Consider the following 12,772-nt stretch of genomic DNA (forward strand, 5'->3'; position numbering starts at 1 on the left):
CACCTGCTATAACATCAACTCATTTGCAAGCATTGATTTGCCAAACTCTCGTCGGCCAGAGATGAACAAATGGAAGAAAGCCAAACCATCACCCATTACAAATTTCTTTCGTGTGTATCTATACTTGGACAGAAAGGCAATGATGCTACGGGATGAGAGTTCTACCTTTTTATTCAGATAAGAATGAAAATGCATATTCTTCCTGTTTCTGTATACTTCAAATCCTTCCCGTTGAGCTGATTCACGTTCTCTACAAGGCTTCATGTATGTTTTGTTGAAGATCCAATTTCCTCATGGAGTTATCAAACCAACTACGAACAGCAACGTAATGAAACATTTCCTCATTCTCTGCCTATCACCTACATAACAATGTTGTCAATTACAAACCCCCATCCCCACAAGAACCCCACAGCTTATCGGTAAACCCCACTACCGGCTCACATAAATCCGAGACCCCTGTTCTTCCTAAACCTGCTAACCCTGTTAAACCTCTCAAAAATGGATTACTCTCTACAGAACCACGCTTCCTACATTGGTCGTCCAGTCTCCGAGCTTCCCACTCCAGCTCTCATCCTAAGCAAGCCCGTGCTAGAGCGAAACACCCAGATCTTGTTAGAAGATGTCAAACGGTTGGGAATTGAGTTTCGGCCCCATGTCAAAACGCTCAAGGTACTGTCTCTACCCCAGAATCAAGCTTCAGGTAATGTACTAATTGAATTGGGCGTGTAGTGTATCGAGGTCACCCGCATGATGCTGGGCGACGGCGTGCACCGTCGAATCGTCGCATCGACACTATCCGAGATCCGAGGATGTTTAGATCTTGTCAAGGAAGGGAAACTAGACGAGGTGAGTTACAGTATCTATTTGTACTTTCCAATGAAATAACATCGTCTAAACCCATAACAGTGTCTCTACGGTCTACCCGTCTCAGCCAGCGCCCTACCCTTCCTCGAAACCCTAACCAAATCCCTAAAGATCATCCTGATGATCGATAGCGAGCAGCAGATAGATCTCCTCGAATCATACGCCTCCAAATCATCTTCGCCGGTGGCATCATGGCCCGTCTTCATCAAGATTGACGTCGGCTCTCAGCGTGCAGGAATGGTCACTGACTCACCATCCCTCCCAAGATTAATCCAGCGCATTGAGTCATCCTCCGCGGCTACCGTGTACGGCTTCTACTGTCATGCCGGACACTCATATGCGTGTCGCACAGAGGATGCCGCGGCCGCGGTTCTCCAGAGTGAAGTCGAGGGCGTAGTGGAAGCAGCTAAGGTCCTGGTTGACGGGAAATCCGATAGACGGGTTGTGGTTTCTGTGGGATCAACGCCTACAGCACATGTGGTGAAAAGATTGCAGGGTGTTTTGCCCGAGGGGATGGAGTTGGAGTTACATGCTGGTATGTTTGATTCGTGACAATTAACCCCAGACTTAGTTTACCACATGAAACATAAAACCACAGAGACTGACAGACGGTAGGAAACTACCCCACAAACGACCTGCAGCAAGTCGCAACCTCACTCGTGGAACCGACGCAGCAGGCAGTGCGCATTCTCGCCGATGTCTGCAGCGTATATCCCGAGCGCAACGAGGCGCTCGTGAACGCGGGGACTATCGCGCTCTCGAAGGAGACGGGTGAGTTCCCCGGGTATGCTATTGTTGTTGATCGGCCTCAGTGGAGTGTTGTGCGGATGTCGCAGGAACATGGGATTCTGGGGTGGGCGGAGTCTGATCAGACGCGTAGGCTTGTTGAGAAGATGGGGTCGAGATCTGATGGGGAGAAGGTGGAGGCTGCGTTTAGGGTTGGGGATAAGGTTTTGCTGTATATTCAGCATGCTTGTATTACGGCTGCTATGCATTATGCTTATTATGTTGTTGATGAGCAGGATATTGTTCGGGAGACGTGGGTTCCGTGGAAGGGGTGGTGATTTTGAGGGTTTGGGGTTGATTTTATAGAGTGCCTGATGTTTTGTCTCTTTCGTATATATTGAATTATGTATTATTGTTCGAGAGCGGCAGGTCAGAGAATTGTATAGAAAGGGATATTTCCGTGTTTTCACATTTCATTATTCTGTGGGTTAGTTAGTATCTCAGATATCCGAAATAGTACATATCGCCGAGTTGGACCTCGTGAAATGTTTGATATAACAGAGCTGGTAAAAGCATTTACATAGATCGGTACAATTACTGAGATTGGATTAAACATCTTGTAGATCATGATCATGAATTGATTAAGTATCAATGAGTAGAGAAAATTTGTCATAACAAAAAGAGTCCAACCCGAAGGGAAGTGAAATGTGGATATTTTGCAAGCCATAATCAACCCATCGAGAGGTAAGTTGAAGAACAAGGAAAAAGTATTATGCACAGGGGAACATAAGTGAATGGGTATCATGCAAACTTGGCAGAACAAGACCAGTGCGGAAAAGGCGTGGTAGCCCGACTGTTATTCGTGGCTTCCTTTCCGTCGCTGGTATCATGAGGCCCGTTGAGATGGGACCGAAAGTAATGAGGTAAAAAGATCAAAATCCATGAAAGAAAAAGCAATAGGAAATTATGGTAGAACGTAAGAGGCGTTGTGAATGGGTAATTTTTTGGTTGATCGTGGGAATCGTTAAGTCGTAATGGAGAACGATAATCAAGATAGGTGATTAGAGATGTGGGAGGTCTTGAGATTTTATTGGCGGGAGTCAGTCGAAGCGGCGCGAGAAGGAGCGCGCGAGGGAATAGGCGAGGCAGCAGGCGATTGCCCAGTGACGAGATCGTCAGTGGTAAAGCGCGGCAACCGGCCATGTGTAGATCGATTGGAGGAGATGGTGGAAGAACGAGTAGAACTGCTGTCCAATCGCAAGGAATCTATGCGCTCCAGGTTTTCGTAGTCAGGGAGCGGAGAACCGTTGTAGTCCTCAATGAAGCTGTGGGTGCCATCGGGCTTGGTATAACTGGGAGGGCTGGCGGGAACATCCTCATAGATTGGAGGCATCTCCTCGTCCCAGCTAATGCCAAGACCACCACGCTGGGTGACGTGGAGGTGGAACTGCATGCGGAGCACACGCGCGGCACCAGTTGGAGTAATGAGGCGGGTGTTGCCATTGGGGCAAAACTCCTCGGCCACGATAAGCTCGATGACGAGGTTGTGCTTGACTTCCAGACTGCCAGGGGCATCCATGTCGCAGACAGCATTGGCAGCCGGGTTGATGTTCGCATCGAACTGCATGGTGATCTCGCCACCAGCGGTATCAAAGTCGGTCTTCCAGCCGGTCTTCTCCTCGTTGTGTCCAATGACGCGAGTCTCCTGATGTAAAACACCTTTGCCTTCGCCGCCGATCTTGTGAGCGTGCTTCTGGCATGCCGTGGACACAATTTTTTGTTGCTCCTCAATGCGCCACATCATCTTTCGAAGACGCCAGCGGGTCTGGGTCTTTTCGCCCTTGTCGACCACGCCGCTCAAGGTCATCTCGACGGGGAAGTTTCCAATAGGGTAAACGACGGAGGGCAGCACAATGCGGCCAGTGAGGTTGGTGGGAGGGAAGATTCGGATGGAGGACTTGTCTGGCCCGGGAAGCAGAGAACGACTAATGTCCAGAGGCAGCTTGAGGCTATATTCCTCTCCGGTGATGCTCCGCGCATGCGCCAGCAGAAAGTATTCGATCTGACCGAGCACACCATTGCAAGAAGCAGGAAGGTGGCCGGGGAACAAGTAGCTGAAGGGGAAATCGTGGTCCCCGCCATTGAGGTGAAGGTCCTCGGTGATGAAGTTCCACTGAGTCAACTCTTCGGTGCGAGTAGCACAGTTGGAGCAGTGATTGGAGACAGGCTTCTTGGTGGTTGTCTTGTGGACGAGGCGTACATCAAACTGGCTCAAGATGACTCCACCCGTCAGCTCCGAGACTCCAATGCGCAAGCGTCCAGAGAACAGCGCGCCAGTAGAGCTGGCAGGTGGCCCATAGCAGACCAGTGGCGGTGACTCGATCAGAACATCCAACTTCGCCGCTGGTGGGTGCACTTCATGGCTGGAGCGCTCCTTGGAACGTCCTGCGCGTCCCAAGCTGCGGCGCTTCTCTTTGCTATGGTCTCGGAGAGGGTGGATCAAGTGGTCCATGGTGAAGGATAGACGGCGGTCTGGGGATCGTGCGCGATCTGATTTGTGGGCTGGCTTCTTCGAATGTCCGGGGATCTCATTGACGGAAACGGTTGACGAGGAGTTGGAGTGATTGGGAGTTGAGGTGACTGATGAGTGTAAGGAACTCATCAGGTTCGGGATTAGACGGCCAGGCATATTGGTGTTTTAGACAACCCAATTAGATGTATAGGATTCGTATGTTCAAGAAGCAGTACGGTGATGAAATAATTGAGAGGCAGATGAAGCAATCCAACACATAATATTTCCCTGAAAGAGTATGGGAAGATAATCTATAGAAATTCAACTTAAGTGCGCAACCCGCCGCTTTTGAATGGCAAGAACAATCATGTGCTAATTCACTGAATCCGTGGAAAACTAAAAAGTGAACCAAGAAAAATAGAATTTTCTTTGGAATTTTTTTTTTTTTTTTTTTCAATTTTTTCATTGCTGTTTCCACTTGCCAGGTACCGGTGCATTCAATTAGAAAAAAAAAAAAAAAGAAAAATAGTTAGAAAGTGGGGCGTAGGACGGCGTCATTGTGGAGTCTGACAGAACAGATACTGTGTAATGACCAAAATTACTTCGTGATCTGAGTACCCCTCCAAGGTCCTAGTTATTTTGATTTCAATTTGTTTGTTTGTTCTGAGATCATCTTATTCAATAACCTTGGAATTTCGCAATTCTACCCGTGGACGCCTCATTCAAAACATGGCATCATTCAAAGTTTCATCTTATTACGCGAGTCTGAGGCCTAGCCTAAGATTTCGTTATATCTACTTGCAATATAAGACTATATACAAACTAAACCTCTTGCCCAGAATTCGCCGTCGCTTGACTCTAACTTCTACCCCACATTTCAAATGATAGTGAAGGCATCATGCTTCGATCACAAAGGAATCAGTAAAATTTAAGCTAAACCCCATCAGGGCAGTCAATGGGAGCACATGATGCCACTGTTGGCTCTAGCCTTAGCGTAGAACAACCGTGCGCAATGACTCACGTACGATGTACCGGTTCGGCTAAACCGGTCGGATAGGTTTGCGATGGCCTATTCGGCATGTATACAGATACAAATTGCATATCGCTTTACTTAGCATGTGTGTTTTGCCCGTAGGGTTCCACCTACAGCTCTAAAACCTTAGGTATCTAGGCAAGTTGACGAATGTGACCAATGACAGGATCATCCGTACTTATGTTGTATGTAGTGAAGACGGATGTACTACCCCGGGTTTAGATTATCAAGCACTCTACTCCGTATAGCCCTACGGAACACACGGAGATGTGCCCGACGAGGTGTCCTTGTCTTGACCCGAGTCAGAAATGCCTGCATATCGTATTCATTATTTCAAATTCTAAAAACTCATTCATCTCTACATATTCCTTTTTACGGTGTATAATATTGTAAATATGTAGCTCCATATTTGTATACAAATCCAAGGTTAGAAGCCATCACGTGGCGTGATGGCGTAGAATGACAGTAATGGACCACACATTCCATATGTCCAGACCTGGGTAAATGACAAACCATACCATACTGGTCCATTACCATACCATCATCTCTTTCCAAGGTTCCAGAGGATCTTCGACTAGCGCCGCCCTAAATATGTACAATCCACCTTTCCGCATTGGGACAACAAAACGCGATGGGAAAAGACCCTTCGCGGAGCTCCACTATGAAAAAAAAATTCTTTTTCTGTTCTGACCGCCTAAATTGTTCAGTCGTCTGATCTATAAAAGTGGATGGACTTGGACTCTTTAAGGGAATACGGGCATTTTCTTGAGGCCACGGGGCTCGCCTATGTACTCTCTACCCCGCACTACAAGCCTTTTGCGGGGCACATGAGAATGCGAGATCCGTGAAACCTCTTTAGAAAGAAGTGAAGCATCTCAAATATCAACATCCGAAGGGTACTCCGTATAATGATCAAGGGTTCTAGCCCTTTCACCTGTCAAGATATGCTCCGTGCTCCCAAGGTCGCCCCATAGCGAATCACCATCCCCGCCACGCACACTAATTACCTAACAACAATAGCATCAGGAGTTAACCGCTCACCTATAAGCATCGGCCTCGCGCGCAGGGTGCCCAGGTACTGGATCTGCACGGACATCTTGTGTGCATGCAGGAGCTTGAAGAATTGCGGCTTATTTGGGCTCGTGCCCCGGGTCAGGATTCCTGACTCGCCCGCTATGGACCCGTACCTTAGGCGTTTCCTCGGAGCTCTGGTGAGCTGAGGGCATTGATCACGCCATGGTGTGTGTTGTACGGAGTACCTATATCAGGCTTAGAGACACGAATGATGCCATTCGGGTTCTTGCTTGTAAACCCGGGCACGTCAGCTCTTGGTGCATCGGAGATTTAGTTTTTACATTAAGGTTGATCGATCTACATAGCTCAAATACACATATTGCGCAATATTGTCCTGATCTAGGTAATAAGATGTAATGATAAAGCTATCGACGTATAAAGTAGGTCCATGCTATCTTTCTTTCTTCTCCGGGGACTGGCCGCAAGAGGTATACCTCGAAGCTAGTACGGAGTAAATAGTTCATTATACGGAGTAAATATTGATGAACGGCTCGGAGGTCACGATCGCAAATCAGTGGCTGTCGTCCGCCGGTAGCTGGTCGGATGGACTAGCCAATACTAAAAAGGCACATCGGCAAGCGTCTCAGGCGAACTTCCTGTTTCGGGGCGATCTCGGCTTACTTCTCCGATCTCTTTCCGCCCTTTTTTTTTTAGCTTTAGAATATTTAATTATTTGAATTTTGATTATTTCGAGAAACAGTACAAAGGTACACATCGTGGAGAAAATATGCTCCGCATATTCAGCCATATGCCAAAGAATAACGCCATCTCGTCATAAGACTATATATCCCTAAACAGACGTGATGTACATGTAACACTATGAAATTACTTCTTTTCTTTTAATTTTGAATGGTGCCATTTAACACCGCAAAACTAGAACTAATATAAAATAGTTCCACGGAGAATGGCCGGGTCTCCGCTTAAGCGCGGGAAAGCAGAAATTTTCTGTCGGTCATCCACTCGGAACTTTATACTCGGCCCGTTGCAACGTGATCTTTTAGCCTCACCCGCTGTGGTAACGTTCCCTGGTTCAGATTCTGCCCTGGCTGTCTTTACCCTTTTGGCTTAAACAATATATATACATGTAGTATCGCGCTGTAGAATCTCCACCTTTAATGGGGCCGAAAACCGTAGTTTCGACTTTTTTTTCTACTTTATATGTCGGAGGACGCCGGTCATCTCTTGGGGTAATAATTAGCTAACAATTAGCTTGGCAGTGAGACGATCGTTATAACACCGGTCCGTTACCCGGTTTGATAGCATGGCTTCGATTTGGCTAGCGGTGTGGAAAGAATTCGTTTTGGGCCAGGCTCGTCTATCAAAATCAAGGAATATATCTTGGTTTTATAGTTAGCTAAAGCGATACAATGCGAAGCGTATGTTAGTTTCAGCGTTGTATCACTCTAGATCATACTCCAAATGCGTAAAACTTAAACTTTTATATTGAGGTCCCAAGTCTTATCAGATCGTGGCTGGGAGCACAGGCAGTGTACCACCAAGAAAACAAAGTTTAAGCCGTTCTTCTCTTAAGACTGTTAGGGTTGTCAGATACCCCGAGCGTCTCTGGGGATCTTCTCGGTCGTCTATTCGCCTTCGATCAAGGGTTGCATTATTGATCTACAAGTGAAACAATACCTAGAGCGAAGAGCTTCTGAAGACCATTTATCTAGGACAGCAGTTTCAAAAGATACTGATAGCTAAATCCTCCAGGTGATGCATGCATTACTACTTGTCTAAAACCAATTATCGAGAGAAGAATGTATCGGTGGTCACCTATCTACTGAAATAAACTCTATAGTATAGCCCTTGTATGAGGCCTAGAAGAAGCAGGCTTTAGCCTATAGTAGTTTCGAAACCTCTTTATGATTATACCAACGAGAAAAGATCATATAATGTACTAGTCCAAGGATATTGCTGCTAGGAGTTGAAGCTAATTACAAGGAGGAAGATACCTACTTACCTAGGTATTTCGGTATAACAAGTGAGTTCGGTTCGGGACACGTATAGACATGGACTTGTTGTTAAGAAATCCAACTCTCAAGGACATACCATAAAATGGATGCATTGTTGACCTAATATTAGTATTCATTCTCAATATGCAATGTGGAAGAAGGATAATATTTCTAGAAAAAAGGAACCATAGTTATATAAATGCAAGAACTACTAGTTAGATGCTTTATTTCTTCTAGTACCTATTTATGTATGTGTTTAATATTTCCCCTAAGGTTCAACTAAACGAAATAGACTTCCAAGGTTCCTCCTCTCTAACTACTACGTACCTTGAAGGACAAGAAATTGATATTACGCATACGATGTACCCGAGGATATTTTATGGGCACACCAACACCCGGTATGGTTGTGTTGGGCGCTTGGCATGGGTATTGCTATATTGTGCCATTTGCTGATAATCAAGCGGAAGAGGGAAGAGAAGAGAAAGGGGGCGGAGTTGTAAAAGTATTATGAATACTTCATGTATACGGCATGTAGAAAGCTGACACGTGACCCGGCGATAGATCGCCAGAATCACTTGAGCTTCCCCTATTCCGGATGGGAGCTCAAGCCACCGTGTTCTTTTTTGAATTGCTGCAGCATCATGGGCTTGGCTATTACTTCTCCCCAGAAGTAGTTGACCCCTGCATCAACACAAGTGGGATGATTCGCATTTCCCCACCCTACACATGCCTTGGCTTTGGTCTACTCTGATCCACTCGATAAACAATTCTACCTAATAATCGAGCACCGCATTACATCAGTCTCGGTCCAATTACCACAGCCCCAGAAATACTATAATCGAGCAGCACAACCCGTATCCCTACCCTAGATTGATCTTCGATCCTCCTCGGAACACGGAGAAACGGAACTACGAGGCGTGGAACCCCACGAAATCTCCAGACAACCCGTACAAACCCGCAAACCACACCAATTGAACACCACAATGTCGACCTCATTCAACTGGACCGCATTGGCGGTAGCCATAACCGCAGTCTTCATATTCTGGACCTTCTCCTCAACCTCCTCCTCACCCTTCACACGGTCCTTCCCACGCCTCGAAAACAAGCGCATCTGCCTTCTAATCGCACACCCAGACGACGAAGCCATGTTCTTCGCCCCAACAGTGCTATCCCTCACCAAGCCCGAGCTCGGAAACCATCTAAAGATCCTCTGTCTCAGCAGCGGCGACGCAGACGGCCTAGGCGAGACGCGCAAACAAGAGCTCCAGAAATCAGCCAAGCAGCTCGGTCTGCGCAGCGAATCAGACGTCTTCATAGTCGACGACGTGAGCCGCTTCCCGGATGGAATGGACAAGGACTGGGACGAGGGCCAGATCTCGTCGCTGCTGGCCTCGGCTTTCGCGCCGGAAATGGCAGCGCAGAAGAAACTGCCCGCCAAGCGTGTTGATCCTAACAAGGCCCCTACTGCTACTATCGATGTCATCATCACCTTTGACAAGCATGGAATCAGTAATCATCCTAACCATCGCTCGCTGTACTACGGCGCTGTGAACTTCGTTCGCGCCCTGATGAAGGATAAGGCGGGCTTTACTTGTCCGGTCACGCTGTATACCCTGACTACGACGTCCGTATTCCGCAAGTATGTGGGTGTGCTGGATGCGCCGCTCTCCATGTTCCTTGGTGTGTGGAGTAACCTTGTTGCTGGTTTGGCGGGCTCGAAGCAGAAGGATGCCGGGGCGGGTCCTGTGCGGCTGCTGTTTGTTAGCTCGATAAATGAGTGGTTGACTGCGCAGTCCGCTATGGTCATCTGTCATAAGAGTCAGATGGTCTGGTTCCGGTGGGGGTGGATTACTATTGGGAGATATATGACTGTCAATGACCTTCAGCGGGAGAAGGTCTAGGTGGCTGGTCCTTTCCTTGTTCTTGTCTACGAATTGCTATGCCCTGGATGAAGGGCTAGCTTCGGATCTGTGCTGCTCTTGCTCAGATCTTGTATCATTTCGGCTGATCGCCCTTTGCTTGCGTTGATATCTGACGCATCATGTCTGCATATGATTTCTCAAGGCCTGTATGCCTTCTTGTATACTCATTTTACTATTCAACTTACAAAGCTCATATACTCGAGGGGCTTCTTAATGGACATACATGTCTTTCACTACATAACAATATCGAGGAAAGAAAAATACAGACAAAAATCGTCCTGCTCATGGAATTGCACAAATGGATATCATGTATGATGGAGGTCAACCGAAAATGCTTGAAACGACACAGAAAAGAAAAGGCTCTTCTCATCAACAAAAAGGATTGCCATCTCGCCAGAATATAGAATTCTGGGGTTTGGCATCAAAGCCCAGCGCATGAATGCGACCATAAAATCCGGCACTAGGATTATTCGTCTGCGACAAATGATGATCTTCTGGGTAATCAACCCGCGTCTTGAGTCTGCTGAGCTTTTCCTTTAATTCTTTGCTGTGCTTCATCTGGAAGGTGTAGATGCGACTGAGCGGCCAAATGGACGGGTCTAGCTGGGGGTACTCATAAAGCAGGATTTCCCAGAATATCCTATCATCGAGGACCTTGGGCTCAACAGGACGGAACAGTTCCGACCCATCTGGTATCCGCCGGACATGAATGCGGCCATGCTGGCTCATGTGGGTGCTTTTGGCAGTCGTTCGACCTTGGAAATCGACTGTCCCAGCCTCGCCATCTCTATATTCGTAGCTATTACGCTCTGGCAGAAAGTCTTTCCACTCTTCCAGTAGCTTGGGTCGTTCTTGGAGCTCCCAGGCTTTGGGCGATATGTCACTCCATCGTTTTGTGATGATCATTGAATAGGCTATGCGCTGCATTTGATAAATCTGTTGGTAGACTTCGAGCCGGAGGAGATCGTATGCGTTGATGGCCTCGGCGAGCAAGGGGCAGTGAAATAGTGACAGGTCTGGTTCCATGCCATTCTCTCGTTGGTGCTTGATTTGATCCTGCCATTTCCTCCGAACCTTCGCCGGCGGTCTCATACTGTCCAAGACTCGTTGTAAACATTTCATAACGGCGTCTCTCGCTTCCTTTCTTTTTTCCCTCGTTTGGCTCAAGACATCATATGCCTTACGCATGTCTCTTTTGCAAGCCTCCAAATCACCATCAATCTTGTTGGTTTGGGTCATATATCGGTACATTTGCAGAGTCGCAGGAACATTGTACTCCATCGTCAATACCTGGAAAACATCACGGACCATGTCTCTCGGGACTTGGCCTATTCGCCCATCTTCTGCCTGTCTCCGCCTGTGTTCTTTGGAGAGAGTGAATGTCCTTTCAAGCAACTCGGACCAGACCTTGCCCGAAATGGTGATGTTGTACGAGGAAGCTATGAATTCGACCGTTCTAATGGCGGCGTGCATGTCGTTGGTCGTGCCAAAGGCATGGGCAACGGCGAAAAGAAGACCCTCTGTCGGGTACAGACCGGACCAAGTCTCATAGGGTGTAACCGGTGGCAGCACTGAGTTATCATTTTCAGCTAAGATGGCCTCAACATCGACGTTCCATACAGTCTTGAGGATGTTCTTGGTAGCTTCCGTGTCGCCAACTCGGGCGGATGCGAGGAGGACATTGATGTATGTCTGCACATCCCCACTCAGCCCGTCCTGGCTCATTTGACTGAATATATCCAGCACAGTTCCTTTGACACTATTCCACGCCGTTGCGTAGCCACGATATCCAGGACTCGGATCTACCATGCGCCGCTTTTTGTAGCTATAAGGGGTGATGCGAGTATTGTATGCTTCTTTTCCCACGTAACCATGGTCCCAGATCCGTCCTGACATATAGTGGTTATAACACGCTGTGTCGGGAGTGACGCCGTTGGTATACATCCCATCCCAAAGCGCGTTGACTAGAGGCCCATTTCCCATCGCCTGTGCACAGTCAAGCAGATGAGTATACTCGGCTAGTTGAGGTGGATATCCAGCCGCGGATCTGTATTGGATAATCATGAGCAAGTCCCTTGTAAAGTCGTCGAAGACCGCTTCCAAGGTTTTGAGCCCATCCATTAACACACCCCACCCGTGCAGTGTATGGTGAAGATCTCGGTATGGTATGACAAAGTTGGCCGGGGAGAGAAGGTGCAAGGCTTCAATAAATACGGTTGGTGGTAGCGATCCGACTAACTCTACCGACCGTGGATCGACCATGGCTTCTAGCACTTGGTTGGGTTGTCCATTTTGTAGGGCTCGGAAGAAGTCTGCCCTATACCGCGCCTCCTCTGCGGGTGAGCTCCATTCTGGTAGAGGCACTTGTATCTCTTTTTCGAAAGTCGCAGGACGTGGAACCGCGAGTTCGCTGCTCCATCGATGACTTGTTGTAGTCAATTGCCGTACGGAGGTGCGATAGCAAGTTTGTGTTGTTCTTTGTGCAGAAATATCCCATATCTTTGTATCTGGAGATTTTGCGACACAAGTTATTTGCCTCGGGCGACTGAGATGATGGTGTGGGGGGAATTGTCTGTGCTTGATGCTCTCTCCATACAGAGACGAGACACCCCAACGAGAAGCGAACTTCTCGGTAAATGAAATCCTCCGCATGGGTAAAGTGTAGCAAGAGATCAGTGTTAAGAAATAG

The 12,772-nt window shown here is 47.6% G+C and overlaps 4 protein-coding genes across 4 annotated transcripts; 2 read left to right on the forward strand and 2 right to left on the reverse strand.

The window, feature by feature from the left end:
* Positions 1-498: 498 nt before the first annotated feature.
* Positions 499-1,928, forward strand: N7517_011142 (D-serine ammonia-lyase DSD1; the record flags this gene model as incomplete). Its single annotated transcript, XM_056728865.1, has 4 exons — positions 499-669; positions 730-846; positions 907-1,399; positions 1,480-1,928. The coding sequence occupies 4 exons, from the start codon at positions 499-501 to the stop codon at positions 1,926-1,928; spliced, it is 1,230 nt and encodes a 409-aa protein (XP_056574680.1).
* A 749-nt stretch (positions 1,929-2,677) lies between these two features.
* On the reverse strand, positions 2,678-4,279 carry N7517_011143 (alpha-arrestin; the record flags this gene model as incomplete). The annotated part of the gene is made up of 1 exon (XM_056728866.1): positions 2,678-4,279. One exon carries the CDS (start codon positions 4,277-4,279, stop codon positions 2,678-2,680), a length of 1,602 nt encoding a protein of 533 aa, XP_056574681.1.
* A 4,865-nt stretch (positions 4,280-9,144) lies between these two features.
* N7517_011144 (PIG-L family deacetylase) lies at positions 9,145-10,062 on the forward strand (the record flags this gene model as incomplete). The annotated part of the gene is made up of 1 exon (XM_056728867.1): positions 9,145-10,062. One exon carries the CDS (start codon positions 9,145-9,147, stop codon positions 10,060-10,062), a length of 918 nt encoding a protein of 305 aa, XP_056574682.1.
* Positions 10,063-10,452: 390 nt separating this feature from the next.
* On the reverse strand, positions 10,453-12,345 carry N7517_011145 (uncharacterized protein; the record flags this gene model as incomplete). Its single annotated transcript, XM_056728868.1, has 1 exon — positions 10,453-12,345. One exon carries the CDS (start codon positions 12,343-12,345, stop codon positions 10,453-10,455), a length of 1,893 nt encoding a protein of 630 aa, XP_056574683.1.
* Between the last annotated feature and the right edge of the window lie 427 nt (positions 12,346-12,772).

This window comes from Penicillium concentricum (genome assembly GCF_028827145.1).
Source record: "Penicillium concentricum strain IBT 3081 chromosome Unknown utg000006l_segment0_segment0, whole genome shotgun sequence".
Taxonomy (NCBI): Eukaryota; Fungi; Ascomycota; class Eurotiomycetes; order Eurotiales; family Aspergillaceae; genus Penicillium; species Penicillium concentricum.